This window comes from Bacillus rossius, chromosome 6 (genome assembly GCF_032445375.1).
Source record: "Bacillus rossius redtenbacheri isolate Brsri chromosome 6, Brsri_v3, whole genome shotgun sequence".
In the NCBI taxonomy this organism is placed as follows: Eukaryota; Metazoa; Arthropoda; class Insecta; order Phasmatodea; family Bacillidae; genus Bacillus; species Bacillus rossius.
This window is the reverse complement of record NC_086334.1, coordinates 19,359,811-19,376,073: the sequence shown is the minus strand read 5'-3', so window position 1 is coordinate 19,376,073 and position 16,263 is coordinate 19,359,811. Positions and strand designations below refer to the sequence as shown.

The following is a 16,263-nucleotide window of genomic DNA, read 5'->3' as shown; positions in this document are numbered from 1 at the left end:
CATTTAGACAAAATTTCAGTTTTAAATCACGAAAGTCTTTTAACAAATTCAGGTTTTTGCTCTGTAGGAAAACTAGGATCATCTGTTATTTCATTTTGAAATATATCCAGTTTATTTGACAAATCATTTCCATAATATTGCTTCCACTTCTTAAATATTAAATTCTCGCGTAGCAGTTTTCACATTAGAATGCCCTGAAAAGAAAGAAAATGAGAAATGAGATGATCAGTCGAAAAAATATTGTTTTTCTTAACAAATGTAGGCTGCAGTGAAAAAATAATATAAAATTAATTGGCACTTTTTGGCACCTAAATACAAATGTTAAGTAAGTAGATAAGTGAATCTAACATGTAAAAGAAAATGCTAACCCGGAAAAGTCTGGAACATAAATAATTTACCCATTTATTTATTCTTAGATAAAAATACATTGCAATGTGTTCTCAAATTTGTAATCATATAGTTATAAATTAATTAATTATTGCAATAATGAACATTTGAAAGTAGTTCTAATATTAGTGTATACCTGGCTCAACATCGATTTAAAAAATCACCAATTTTTTTTTGCCTGTGCTGATTTTGTGCTAACTGAAATTTACAGACTTGCTATTCAAGTCTGGGGCAGTAAAATTAACATCGCACTAAATGAATTCGGGCAATTTGAAGATGTGCTGTTTTAATGAAATGAGATAAATTAAAATCACAGTTTTGCTTAGGAAAAAAAAATATTTTGTAAAACATTCTTGGAAATTCTGAAATTTCAAGCAAATGGGTTTCTAGTATTCATCACCCGTGTAAACTCTTTAGAGTGAACACATTTACGGAATGAATGCTGTCTTTCATGTTTGATAATGTACCGTGTAAAAAAATGCATTTGATGATGGGGTGAATAATGCGTTATTTTGAAATTATACATATATGAAGCTGCTTACCCCGGATGAGTATTCAAAATAAGCGAGGTGTTGGGGAGGATATGCTTTCTTCCCACCTACCTAGCTCAGTACAGACTCAGGATTTACAATGAAAAAATTTACAAATAAAATTAACTTCAAAATATTAGGTACATTTGCAACTTTATTGTCGAGTTGAAAATTAATATCCGTTAAATTTATATTGTTAATATTTTGATTATCGATTAAAATTTAAGTATGTGATTGATGGGATGCAACACAAACAGCCAATTTATATATTTATTTCTCATAACCTGTGTTGGTGACTGCACACTCTCAACGCATGGTTCTGCAGATGCCTTTAGCAGCTGAACATGTTTTACCTTTTAAATCTTTTGGAAGTGGGAGTTTACTAGCGGGAAGCTGAATATTCATTTTCACAGACAGCAAACCACACAACTCAAAAGTAATTTTGCTTATTTGCGGTGATAAGCGCTGTTTTATAATCATTCGTCCGTGATTAATGCTCAATTATAAAAGTGAATACAACATATAAAAGCTAGGCTTTTGTTATGAATTTTAGGAGCATTTGAAATCCATAATTTCAAAAATTCTCTCACTGTTGAAATCTAATTTATTCCTAATGGGGATAGGCAATGATTAATTATATTTACTAAAAAAGTTCCTTAAGATAAAGCAATATTTATAGCTAAAACCAGATAAAAATGATGACATTGATTGCTTTCTGCAAACTTAGGCTGAGTAAAATGTTTAAGGAAACTTAAAACACAGGCAGTAGGCTACTTCCTTTTCCTATCTCTGTTGTAGTCGTGTCGCGGTGTGTTGTCTTTATAAATGGAACTTGATGTCTGTTCCCTAAGTAAATGTCTGGTTTATAACGGATGAAAAGTACCCTTTGATAATATCTACATATTACTTTATCTACACATTTGAAATAAAAATGGAAATAATTTTTTTAAATTCAGAATATTTGAACTTAAAATTTTTTATTGCTTAAAAGTTCTTGAGTGTTAACTTTAAACTGATAATATTTGTATTAATTATCTTTTAACAGTTAACTTTTCCATAAAGTTAATTTAACTGTAATCATCAAGATATTTTTTGTATGTTCTGTAATCTGTAAACCCCACAAATCACAGACTCATGAACATATCTCTGTGTAGCAGGAAGTGAAACCTATGCTGGTTTGGAGGGGTGGGGGGCTGTTTGACAGCATGTAAATACATCAATGTATTACTGCAACATTCACTTCTTCACCCCCTCCCTCCCCCTCTATTTTCTACATTACTGATATATTCAGTCATAATGGTACTCTTTACTTTACAATCTTTGTTGAATTTTTCCACTGGGTTTAGTGTCTTACTCTGTGGAAGATAGAAAAATATAAATAATTTGCAAATTCTGAAAAATGTAAAATATATGCATAGTTGTTAAATTTTTATTTATTTTAGTTTTGCTTCTCGGCAATGGATGCAGCAGTTAAGAGACATATACAATGAACACAGCATTGCAGGGAAGTTAGAAAAGGAATTGTCTTGTCCTTGTGAGTTGTTAAGGTACTGGTTGGGAGCAGTTCGTAAAATTGTGGCGCGCTGAAATCAGAATGGTTGAACTAGGATTTGAAACTGCCACCTTGCTCAAATTGTGTCCACGTATACATTACCATGGACAGATGTACCCTGAATGTAGTAAGTATGCCATCCATACTGATCGTCAGCACAGTGCAATAGCTGTTTTTTCCTTGCTTTCTAAAGAATTTTTTGTTTATGGTCTTGCTCAGGGTTGGATCTAGCCGTTGATTTCCCTGGGCCATAAATTCTGATAAACGCTTCCCCCCCTACCCCATAATTTTTTTCAACATCAGTAAAGGTACCATGCTTAATTTTTCAAACCCCATGTACTTACCAGTGTTTTAAGTGTTCATTTTAGTTCATTAACTTTATTCATAGAAATAGTATAGTGTTCAAGGTTCAGTGGATGAAAAACACGTAGCTTTAATAGTGTTATATTGTTAAATTACAAATGTAAACATTTTTTTTTTGACCCAGCATAGAAACTAAACTAACTTTTCATGTTTTATTGCCTGAATCCTATACATATTTAAGGTCCAGTAAAGAAGGTTATGATGGTATATAGCATATAAAATGAGGTAATTAGGACGTGTATATACATTATGAAAATGTACTATTTTCAGTTAAATAGTAGATATTGTATATACATATGTATTTTTTGAATTCACATTTTACTTCACACTTTTTGTTGTAGTCTAAAGAAAATTATTTTTTGGCCAATTCTGCACCTCCTCTAATCCCCTACGCCCGGGGGGGGGGGGGGGGGGGTGTTTCTCTTCCCACCCCTCCGTCCCCTTAGCTACGTTCCAAGACTCTTGCCACAGACGCTACTGCACTGCGCTGATCGTCAGTTCTGCCGGTTTCAGGATAGGCACCACTGAAACTCGTGTGATTGTAGCTTACGCTGATCATCAGTATCAGCCACGTTAAAACCGCACCAGTGTGTCTTTGGATAACACATGCAGAGGGCAGTGAAAACACAATCATGAATATGGTTTTATTTCTGTCACAATCATTACAGCCACCATCGTATCATGCCGGCACAGCTCAGCTACAATGGCTGTTCATAACTATACATCCAAACTGTATGAACAGTACATTCTAAAATTTAACAATATATATTATACCTCTAGGCTACAAAATTGTGTGCATTATTTATGGAAATCTGAACTTTCAAGTACATTTTGTAGATAAAACAAAAATTTCTTATCTTTTGTGAAAAATTTTATTAAATTAATTTTACAGCAACAACAATGGTGCTAATATTTTTATTCATATTATTTTATCAAATTTTTCAAAAAAAAATTTATTGATGTGTAATATTTATATAAATTTATCTGAATAACAGTAATTAATTAGTACATATTGGACCCCCAAGCAAATAGCCTTGTAGGTCGAGCATTTAGGCCCATTGTGTTATTTTTTATAAGTATTGAGCTAGTTGTGCATGAAAAAAATGGAAGATATTGATATGACTTCTTTGGCACTGATTATCTTGAGATGCATCACTAATACTGTTGGCTTATTTTTATTGCAAATGCAATGAAACTACAAATATTAATATGTATTGCATTTTCTTATTTGATATAAACTCTCATGAAATGGAAGTCTGTTGCACAAAATTAACTGTAACATCCTGAAACTTTAAAATATTTTTGGTTATTTTCAATATACAAATCTAAATTTTTGTATGAAAATCTTTACATATTAATTATTTGTAGCTTCATTGCAAAATTTTTTTGTTAAATTTTACTCACATGGCGGTAATTCCATACTTAATAACTATAGTATTTTTATGCTTTATAGTAAATATTATTGGCTGAACTAGATAATGATTAAGGTTATAGTATATAAAATTTAAAAAATTGATTTGAAAATTGCCAATATAAAATGTGTTTTTTTAAAAACTTGAGCAAAAGTTGTTTATTTGAATTTACATTTTCCTGTGCAATTAAACTTTCATAATTATGTATCAATAGTCACTGGCTCATTTTTATTCACACATCAAGCAATGTAATACTCTACACAAGTTTCTAAAATGTATAACTTTGTTTACTGTAAATATTAATATAAACTAGTATGTGGTAATAGTTGTGACAATTTTTCTAAGCTTTGTGCAAGTGAGGTATCTTGATTACATATCAGGGAAAAAAAGCCACTCATAAATAGTTTTGATTCCTATGTATAAAACAAAATAGGAGAATATTAATAAATTTATTCTCACTAGGAATGTCATTACTAAATATTGAATACATAATCAGCATTAATCAGCTGTAGGAACTAACAATAATTTATTTGAACAAAATGTTTTGGAATGAATTATTATTGCTACATTTCTTGAATTTTAAAATACTTGGACCTTTTTTAAAAGTGAAAGCTATTGTGTTTTAAAATTTTTACCATTACTCATAGTATAGGTACACAAGTATTTTGAATAGTTTTTATGTTTCATAAACCTAATCATTAATAATGAATGTACTATATAGTTTACAGCTTTAGTTTTCACTGGAATACTTGTCTTACATACTGCTTGTAATTGCTTCATATAGTGCAATGACAGTGCATATAGTGTATGCAGAAAAGAGGATATATTTCCCCCCTCCAAAAAAAAATCGTTAAAAATTACTTGCACAGACTAAAGGAAATAAATTGGAAGCAAAACAGTGATCAGAAGTAGTTTTATCTCCCTGTCCCCCCTCCACCCTGGAAATGAAATTATGCATATGCTCATGTGATCGATGAAGATAGTATTTACTCACATACATAATTGTGTATGATTCAAATTCATATTTGTGAAATTTTTCAGTGGAAATGTGTACCTATAGAATGAATAGTGAATATATATATATATATATATATATATATATATATATATATATATATATATATATATAATTTTTTCAGGTCATATTCCAATTAGTTTACAATTTGTGATTTTCATTTTGTAAGCTTTCTACTGGAACACTTCAAATGTCACTTTTCGATCTTTATCTGGTGAATAGCAGTACAGTTAGAGCTCAACATAAATTCAAATACATCTAAAACATTTTCTTTTATTTCCTTTAGATTTATAAAAGTCATTGATTCATTTTAACAGCTGAAACTGATTAAAATAAATCATAAAATATTACAACTTTGGTTACAACTAAAGTACACACATTTAACAACTGCATACATATTAGTGTACCTTTTTTTTTTTTGGAATAGCTTTTTTATGGTAAACATTAGTTTTTTTTTTTTTTTGGAGTTGGTAAATTTTAAGCTTTTAATTAGAAAACATGCAAAATGCAAATTACAAATGTAAGTTATGAATGACCATCTTATGTACAAATTGTGCTGATTGTAACATAGCTTTAGAATTGCTTTTTTTTTATACAACATAATAAGCAATAGGAAATAAAATGTACGTACAAGTGTGTTTACAAAAAAAATTCAATCAATGTAGATCAATAAAAATAATTGTACACCCAAAATTATAAACATTTACACTGCTATATTCATGCAGATTGGTTTAACTAAACAGTCACACATCAAGGGCTTCTTGAGATATTTTCCACAAGAAGTCCCATGTCTAATTGTAAACCATTCCAGCTGGTACAGTCTTTATATTGAACTTGCACGTACCTGCCCTTAAACACATCGTAAAACCACGTTTGTACTTTTCAACGCTATGTACATACACATCCCATCCTTCGACCCAGCTGTAGAGCAGGCGGCGAGCAGACCTGCCGAGACGTGCTCGCGAGTACGCCAGACTTCACATTTTACCCTCGCTCCCTCCCGTGACATCCCTTGCAGTTCACGTTATTCGACTTGGAGAGTGTCAGACACCCTTCGCACTGGAATTTTTTTTTTTTTTAACGCGTTTCTTAAAAAGCTGAAATTTTTAAAACGGAAATCTGCCCTCTTCCAAGGCGCGGGTGATTATTTTGAGGGGGTCTTCCGGAACTGTGTTCGTGTGCAGTTGGTTCAGGCTTATGGCGTGGCTGGATGTGTAGGAAACACGTGTTGCAGGATTGTGCGCGTGTGAAGGGCCGCTGTGAGAAGTGACCAGTGTGGAGGGTGTGTGCTCGCCTCGGAACCCGACTGCGCGGAATGGTTGAGAATCGGACAGGAGGGCGGTGATGAGGGGGGGGGGAGGCTCAGCGCGCCCAGAGGGGGGCCGCCAGCAGTAGCGCCGCCAGCGTGACGCTCCTGTGCAGCGGGGAGCCGCCGCCGCTCGCGGGGGCGGCCGGGGTGGTCGGGGGCGGCGGCGCGGCTTTGGCGGGCGGCCGGTGCTCGGGGGCGGCCCCGCCGCCGCTGCCCTCCAGGTCCTCGTCGTCGCTGGGGGGCGGCGGCGGAGCCCTGGCGGCGGACGAGGTGGCGGGCGCCGCCCCGTTGCACAGGGGCTCCTTGCAGTAGCAGTACTCCACCCCGTTGGCCATCTTGCAGTCGCTGACGGGCAGGTCGCTGCACGTGCGCATCACCTTGCCGCCTGCGCAGTCCCCGCGGTGCATTTCATCAAACAACTGCTTCTTTTCAACTGCCTCGTGCAATGCTATTTTATTTTTATAACAACAATTTTTGAATACTTTATTTTACTATTAAGGCAAGGGTAACCAACTACACTCCTCCTGTTGCCTCAGCATGGAGAATTACAAACTGGTATTTTTTCGCACAATATCCAACTTGAGGTGTGTTAAAAATGGAATTACTGCACGTAAGTCTATTTATTTACCATCTAAGTTGAATTAAAAGTATTTGGAATAGCGGAATTAATATTTGGTGGCGATAGGAGGTGTTGTCGGAAAAGGTTTTGGTTTGGTTATGGTGATTTGGCGGGAGAGGGGTTGTCCTTCTTGGAAGCTAGTCTAGGTACGTCTCTGCAGACGGAACTCTGTTTAAGGGCTGAGCAGAGAGTGCGGGGCACTGACCGTCCGTGACGGTGGAGCAGCTGGTGTAGTTGCGCGGGCAGTCCCGCTGGTAGCCCTGCTCGCCGGCCGCGAAGTGCTCGCAGGCGAGGCGCGCCGGGAACCCGGGGAACACGTGCAGCACGTCGGCCGCGTCCGGCTCGCCGCGCGGCACGCACACGTAGCAGCGCAGCCCCAGCGCACCTGCAAGCAGGCCTCGTCTGGAGCCCGGCGCGGCACAGCACACGGCACACGGCACACGGCACACGGCACACGGCACACGGCACAGCACACGGCACAGCACAGCACAGTACACAACACGTGGCACAGCACAAAACACACGGCACAGCACAGCACACAGCACACGGCACAGCACAACACACGGCACAGCACAACACACGGCACAGCACAACACACGGCACAGCACAACACACGGCACAGCACAACACACGGCACAGCGAACAACACAGCACAGTACACAACTCACAGCACAACACGGCACACGGCACACAACACACGGCACAGCACAGCACAGCACAGCACAGCACAGTACACAACACATGGCTTAGCACAGCACAGTACACAACACATGGCACAGCACAGCACACAGCACACGGCACAGCACAACACTCGGCACAGCACAACACACGGCACAGCGAACAACACACGGCACGGCACAGCACACAACACAGGGCACAGCACAGCACAGTACACAACTCACAGCACAACACGGCACACGGCACACAACACACGGCACAGCACAGCACAGCACAGCACAGTACACAACACATGGCACAGCTCACAGCACAGCCGCTACTTGACGCGTCACGTCCGAGGACTGCCCTGTTAGAGCAGCGTCTTAAAGGAAGCCAAATCAAACGATAGGCAGTATTTATTGCTTGGAAACCGCTTGAAAACCAGATTCCATCGTAAAAAGTCCCTGTCTCTTCTAGACCTGCTTAATTTCATTTGTTACTCTCAGTGATTTACGTGAGTATAATGATTAAAAAAAAAAAAGTGTGAAAAATCTTTAAAAGCAAACAAATGTCTGCCGAAAATGTGTTTCCTTTTCGAGGCACAAGTCTATGTTAGCGTCGCAAGAATTCTGACGTCCTTTCACGACTAGATTCTTACTGAATGCAACCTTTATATTAGATAAGCATCATTGCTATTTGTAAGCAGCAATTGTTCATTGGGAAAATTCCCCTGTAATAAATTAAAGAAGAATTTTGTGCAAAATGGGAAAATTTTTGGACGAGTCATACTTTCATAGAAAAACACAAATATTAAGGACTGTTTTATACAGACACGACCAAATTACAAATGAAGTGAGTCTTAGAATCTCATTCATTAAAAAGTTACTTACATTTAAAAAACAAAGTCTTTTAAAACCTTTTTTCACGATGAAAAAACTACACCTTAGCCAGTGTTTTGGACATCTAACCAATATGGCACAAACAATTATCGGAAGAAATAAAACGGCTTAACAAGGTTGCCATATAATCATTCAGACGTGGTAACCCCCTGATTATGTTAGTATATTAACCTATCTTCAGTTAGGTAAGTCTATTTTGGCATTGGGAAAAAAGTGTATGTATATATAGGTGTGTGTGTGTGTGTGTGTATATTCGGAGCGCGAAGCTGCAAGGGCGAGCGGCCCACTTGGGAAATGCTCTGGGGACTGCTCGGGAGCCAGTGAATGACACCCAACTCGCCCCTTCCCTCCACCAGGTAGGTGCCCTCTAGAGACGCCGCGGCCGCAGTCCTCCAGATAATTGGGGCTGACGCGCCCTTAATTCGTCCGCGGACACGGCCCGGGCCGTAGTTCCACTCCTCGTCGCTTGAGAGCGCCCCTCGTCCTGGCCAGCGATGTCTAACTATACCCGCTTCCCGGGGTTTACTTTACACCCGGGGCCCGTCGAGAGCAACTGAGGACCGGAGGGCTCCCTCCCCATTACTTATTGTTAAACTTTTTAAACTTAAACAATAATAATTATAATGTTCGCAGGCTTTCACGGCCATTGTCTGGAGTAGCTTGGCTTCTGGGTTGTAGCCGTGTCCTTGGCGAATAATTCACCGACGTTTCGGTCGACATTGCAGTTGCCATAATCAGGGAGCAGTTACCTACCTCAGTAGCGATAGCGCGCCAGTTGCCCCAGTGAGCGTCGAACTTAAGTTACAGGTTACAGTAGTATACGTTGTCTTTTAGTAGTCCCCTTTGTCTGTGATATGTTTTAAGTTAGTGTTTCGTAAATAATTTAAAATTGTTATTATTTTTAAATCAAAGGTCATAATGGCATTCAGAATCCTATTATAGGTTTTCTTGTACCGGAGAAAATCAGCAGCCACAATCACACGTGCGAGAGGGAAAAAAAAAATAGAAAATTGTTAATTACTACTGTTTATTATGGTTTCTCAAATAAAACACATTTAACTGCAAATGAATGTTGTGAATTTTAACAGAACAGTCGCAGCATCATTCGTGTCGCTTTGAAGGCACTTTTTGAACACTGAACTCCACAACTTAGTTATGAATAAACTGTGAACAGCCTGTCTGTGAGGGGAACGGTGGTCCTTGCTACGCAAACAAACGCGCTAGGAAGTCAACAGCCTCCAGTACCTCCAGTACCTCCAGTGGCAAGCAGTGACCACGTCGCTGGAGTGTCGGCGCCCGGAAACAAAAGCGGCTTGCTTCTCCCGAGTGTTTGCCGAGGACTGTCCGCGGGGAAGAGGGAACTGGTGGGAGGAGGAGTGCAAAGGAGCGCAAATATTGTCGGAAGGTAGTGCAGGAGCGGCGGCCTACGCGGCGACGCGTCCACAGAAAAACCCCACCGCCACTTCTTCCGAGTCTGTGACCCGCGCCGTGTTTGTGGGAGGGAGAAGTGGAAAGATTTGCAGAATTGAAATTTACCCAACTGTTTTCCTTGTTTGTTTGATAGGTTTGTACGTTGCTCGGATTTTCACAGAGGCCTAAGGCTCGGTCTCACACGCCATGTTCTCTCTCTCTCTCTCTATCTCTATCTCTATCTCTCCCTCTCCCTCTCCCTCTCTCCCCCTATTAGAAGCTGAATTGTAGGAATCAACAAATGTTGGACCGCAATATGCGTATCAAATGTAGGCGATACTTCCTCACCATGAAACGATAGCTCCGAATGATCTAAATTTTTATCAGCTGATTTATTTTACGCCCGAAATAAGCACATGCTGAGTAAGATGTTTATTGTAATTTGAGGCAATCATGTGGCGTACAGAATAGTTTAAATAAATAAAAAAATTAAGAAGTTCCTCCCCTATGTTAGGTGTATATCTAGCTTATTGACGATTGACTATACTTCTCTGATACTGTAACGATTTTAGGACGTGAAAAAAAAACGACGTTATTACTTCATTTTTAGTATAAAATTTTTAATTATGTTTTTAAGCATGTAAAAGATTCATATCATTAAAAATTCTAACCCTTGAGACAAAAAAAAAGGTGGATGACTAGGCAAAGTTGATCTGTCTCTTGAGGACCACCGTAAGAAGAGAAGGAGGCATTGAAAATAGAAAAGAGAAGCTATATTTACTGTTGTCCACGACGAATGCAGTCTCGATGGTTCTCAAGCATCATTACGGTGGCACCGGGTGAAAGTTGGTGAAAAGTTAAAAAGTGCGTCAGCACATTCCGTGTTTAACAAGGGCTCGCCGTCGCTGATTGCCGTCGGCGATGCAGAGAAGTGATAACCGCCGTGGTTGACAACACTGGCAGAGGAATGTTGCTGAGGTTGGTAGGGTGACGCCACAAAAAAAAAAAGATCGATGAAGTTCAAGTTCACAAACACTCGATCAGACACGGCGGAGTGATGGTCAAACTCTCGTAGCCCGTTCAAAACAAGTATTTGTTTCATTCTTGATGAAGCTCCAAGCGATTAATCTGTTTATTTAGTTCTGTCGATAACTTAGGGTTAGATAACGGAAAATTTCGCGTTTTCATGTACTTTTAGAATTGTCAATTGCAGACTTGCGAGACGTCTCAACTAGGTAGTCTCTTATTTGGTAACTTTCTTGCTTGTGGGTCTCTCACTGGCTCAGAGCCTTTCCTATAAGCCGTAAACAAATAGCAGAAACAGCACAGGTCAAATTGTTTGAATTCTAGGCCATCACGAAATGAATCCACGAATTATTCCGTTATCTACTTATGGGCTTTTGGTGTAGATACTCCAGAATGTACATCATGTCAAAATGGTACGTTTGCAATAGTTTTACACCAATATTTACAGGGATTAAACTATTGTGTAGGTACTAGTTACATTTTTTAATAACAGTGATATTTCTTCGCAGTTGTATGTCGTTAAATGTTATATTCTTGACGTCGTTTTTAACACAATTTTATTTAGAGAGTTTTTTTTATCATAAGTTACATAACTTTACTTAAAACGGAATAGTCACAATCTTTCATTAAGTATAGTTATTTCCATGCAGTTTTTTTTTCAATCGAATGAATTACAAGTATATCAACACTATTTTACGTCGGAAACAAATTCGCTGACTTCAGAAGGTTTTGTGATCCACTTGAATAAGGTGGATGTATTAACTATTTGGTGTTATTAATGGAACGAGGATATTTTTTTCATAAATGTTTTTCGGAAGAAAAATTATAATTTGTTATAAATAACAACAGAGAATTATTTTTCCTACATGTATGTTTCAGTGGCACATATCGATGGTGTCTTGTAAAAAAAAAAAAGACCTTATCAATATGTTAAGGCCCTTTTTACTAAACGCTATCGATATGTACTCAAAAGTGCAAATCGTTTATAGTTCGGTCATGTTTTGGTTTAGAAACCAAAGTAAACTCTGACGTGTACCAAGATTTGAAAATGAATGTGAGTATTTTCGACGAACGAAAGACGAGAAAAGACGAACGAAAGACGAACGAAAGACGAGAACCTTCCGTTTTGAAACACAATTTTGTTGGTTGAGTACACTGTCGTTCTCTCTTTCTGACGTTCTTAGCACACGGTAAACAAAAAGAGAAACGTACGTGTGTGTGTGTGGGGGGTGGGGGTGGTTAACAACTTTTAAGAGATGTCAATCCTTTCTTACGCACAGCAGCTGCTCAGCGTTGTCGAACAAGGACAGCGTCTAGTGTGTGTGTGTGTTTCCCTCTCCACTCGGGCGGATGAAGTGCGATGGCGGATGAAGTGATGAAGTGCGCATTGTCTTCGTGTGTCACTTGTTTGCACGGCGCTTCCTCTGGCTCGCCTCGCTGGGACGGAGGTCTCCGAACCCTGCTGCCGCCGAGGTCCCGGCCTCACACGTGGTCTGAACCACCCCGTCGGGTCGTTACCACAACGCCGAACGTACAATAACGCCGAATAACATAACGCCGAATGCCAATTTGACAGAAACGCCGACAGCTAGAAAACTGCTGTGTACCACAACGCCGAAATACAGTAACGCCGAAAAATGTTGATGCGTGGAGGGGGAGGGGGCACAGGAGCAAAATGAAAAACAACTGAATGAATTTGTGTGCTAACCTTACCTAACCTAACCTTTGTGGTAGTCCTGCAATGACATTTTTCGGCGTTAATGTATTTCGGCGTTGTGGTACACAGAAGTTTTCTAGCTGTCGGCGTTGTAGCCAATTTGGTATTCGGCGTTATTGTACGTTCGGCGTTGTGATGCGTCCCCCACCCCGTCTACCCCCGACTACCCCGGGCACAGCTTCAGAAGAATAAACACACGCGATTTGAAAAAAAACAAAAAAAAACGGATCAACATATCCGAGAGGCGTGTCCCTACAAAAAAAATATTTAAGGAGCATTAGACCTTTCAAACAATTTTCGATACCACTTACAATAAAGCTCCCGTGTAATTCGCACCCAGAAATTTTGGAATTCGAAAAGCTAATATTTTTTTATCTGTGTATTTATCACTCTCGTCGTTATTTTTAAAGAATTTTGCATTAAATTATTTTGTCCAATTTTTGTATCACGACTTTATCTGCTACACGAATGACACGAGAACACACGAATTAGCTTGTTGCCGAGGTAAGATGTTGACACATCACTGGCTAGTAAAAAATGACTAGCTCAATTTTTTTTAACTGCTTTAGGTATGTGAGGGATGCCTGGTCATTAAAAACGTGTGAATAAAATTATACACGCCACAAACTTGTTTAGTTCCCTGTTTTCACTTATCGCTTTAATTGTTTTGACATTCATGATGGTTGGAACTAGTGTTTCTACGATTTTTTTTAAAATAATTTAAGTCTAAATATTAATCTGCTTCATTTTATTTGAACTGAATGTTTTGACCTACCGCCCAACGCTAATTGCTGACCAGCAGGGAGAAGTACAGAGAATAGGGAAGATATGTGTCGAGTACCTGCACCAGTATTCGCCTGGTGCGGGGGTGGGTAACCACTCTTATAGGAAACTACCCCCAGTGCAGACTACCACGACGGAACTCCGCGACCTCTGGAATGCGAGTCGAACGTGCTACCATGACCAGACACCCTCGGTTTAGTTGTGGATGAAGAGGCGTCGACACAGCTTGGTCCCGAAACTGAATGCTAGTGATGCAAATTGACGTCCCGTAGATGCACGTTGACTTTGATAGTAACTAGTACTCCATCGCCTTGCCGCGTAGAGGCAAAGAGGCGTACGTCCTCAGCGCTCCAAGCTTCCAGCCAAGTCGCTACCACCAGCTTTTTCATGCCATCCCGCGTGGGAGCAAATTAATTCATGCGCACGATCCGTAATTTAAAACACACACACGCCTCCCGAATATCTCCCCCTTCCTAGCCTCACCCCCGCCCGGACTGTAACCTCCCTCCCCCCCCCCTTCGACCACGGTAGCAACAATAACCATGTCGAATGTTTTTTGTTGTAACGCCGTTTACAACGGAAGGAAATTGAATAATTCAGTTGTTCCTCGATTGGACGCGAGGCAGTGGCATCCCCCCCCCCATCACCACCACCCCACGCACACGCACTTGTAACTGTGCATAATCATTAGTGACGGGTCTGTTTAAGGGTGGCGGAGGGAATCCATTACGCGGGGCTAAATCGAGGCTGTAGGGAACACGAAGATCGCCTCATGTTTCGATGAATGTATGCCAGTTGACGCTGCGCGCTTCGCATCGGCTTGTTCCTGTCTCGTCGGTAGAGACCAAATTATGGTTTTATTTTCAGGCCTATATTTCGTTTTTGAAACGGGAGTTTTCGGCGTTATTGAAAATATTGCGTTATTTGTCAATTGTGTTCATTTTTATTAAAAAAAAGTATGACGCATTTTTACAATAAAATAATTTGTCCGTAATAGGCATGTCCAGGACAAAGTTAGGTACTCAGAACAGTAAAAAACGAATCAACACGCATCCGCGTGCTTGAAAAATGTACATTCGTCAATAATGATGAGTTCATAAGAAATGCGAGATCAATCAAAACCAAAATAACTTCTTTTGCCTACCCGTTTGGTGTACAGATTTTGATACAGACTTCGTGTTGAATTAAACACATTCATTTAACAGACTATATCAACAGATGAAATCTTTGTATTTTAAGTTTTTTGGTAAATTCCGATCAATTACCAAATTTTAGTTCTGTACCTGGGAGGCGTGATACACTGTGTCCACTTTTGGGCAGAAGACAATTTTAACCATAAATTGACCACCTTTTGACGTTCATTCTAGTGGCATACAACACTAAGATCAACGATATGTCAACAATTCACAGATTTTGTGTTGAAGATAGTTCAGTAAATAAGTGAGGCATTGTTTACTTATTGAAACTTGAAACTTATGGTTTTTGTTACATGGTGTCTTATGCCTCCAAGGTACAGAGTTGTATTTTGGTGTTATTATTTCGGCGAATTCGAAGTTGCCCACGTAATCATCTGGCCTGTTCCGCACGCGAGGTCGAGCTTGTTCCCACGTTCGGGTGAGAGGAAATAAAAAAAACCCACAAGCCGGATGGTTCGTGACCTCGCGCGTCGTTATTGTGACGTGTTGATTGTGACGTGCCGGGCGGTCACCGCGGACCAGCGGGCCCATCACCGACCAGGCCCGCCTTCGGGAGACATCGCCGCGACGGTTCCCGTCAGCTGCTCGCAGCACGCGTCGGCACGTGGTGGGGCTGCCCTTCTTGGGAGTCGAACCGGCGCGTCCGCGCCACGTCCTCGGACGTCATGGAGACTTGGTTGAAGTCACTCTGCACCTCGCCATCCTCATGTTGCTCTGCCGCGCTCGGTGATGGTTGCGTATCGATCAGGATCTCCGTCGTTCAGGCATGCATACGGTGTGCAAGAGCTCAAGAAGAAACCTCGTGATTGTAAAACTGCTTCCGCTACCAGTGTGATTAATTTTTGACGTGACAACGTCTAATAAATCGATGAACGCCGGCTGCACGCACGAAAAAGTGCCCCGTTACGCTGTGTCCCGTTACGCTCATTGTACGCTTGCGCCGCATCTATCTCTCTTCCACTCGATTGGAACAACCATCGATTTGACTTTTTCGAGGCACATTAAACTTGAAACACTCCCATTCGTTTCCTACTTTTCCTATCGTCGTCCCATCCTTAACAGAATAACACAGATTGGAAGAAGTTAAATAGCAAACATGTATAAAAGTTATAGTTAAAATAATCTCTTCGTTAAAGTAATAAACATATTTGAATTAATGAGTGCAAATACGAGTAAATTTATCAATTAAATGGTAGATTTCATTTCACTCCTTCTTTGTATCCATACAAAATTAATGATAATTCAATAAAAATTATTCAATTTTATTCATAAAACTATGCAATCATTTCATCAATGTTTTGTTATTACGTTGTCACGTTAAACTATCGTCCGTAAACCGACTTTACAGACAACCAATTTTTTTTAGAAGTATTTTTAGAAGAGTACAG

General features: G+C 39.8%; 2 protein-coding genes across 2 annotated transcripts in view; one reads left to right on the top strand and one right to left on the bottom strand.

Annotated features, from left to right (window-relative positions):
- Positions 1-16,263, top strand: part of LOC134532771 (coiled-coil domain-containing protein 174) — a 159,745-nt gene that overhangs the window by 17,594 nt on the left and 125,888 nt on the right. The window lies entirely within an intron of this gene.
- Positions 5,387-16,263, bottom strand: part of LOC134533515 (uncharacterized) — a 112,787-nt gene continuing 101,910 nt past the window's right edge. The window contains exons 2-3 of the mRNA XM_063371038.1: positions 7,393-7,572; positions 5,387-6,953 (exon numbers count right to left, since the gene is read on the bottom strand). Coding sequence (XP_063227108.1) covers positions 6,622-6,953; positions 7,393-7,572 — 512 coding nt within the window. The 3' untranslated portion in view covers positions 5,387-6,621. The remainder of the gene's footprint in view (positions 6,954-7,392; positions 7,573-16,263) is intronic.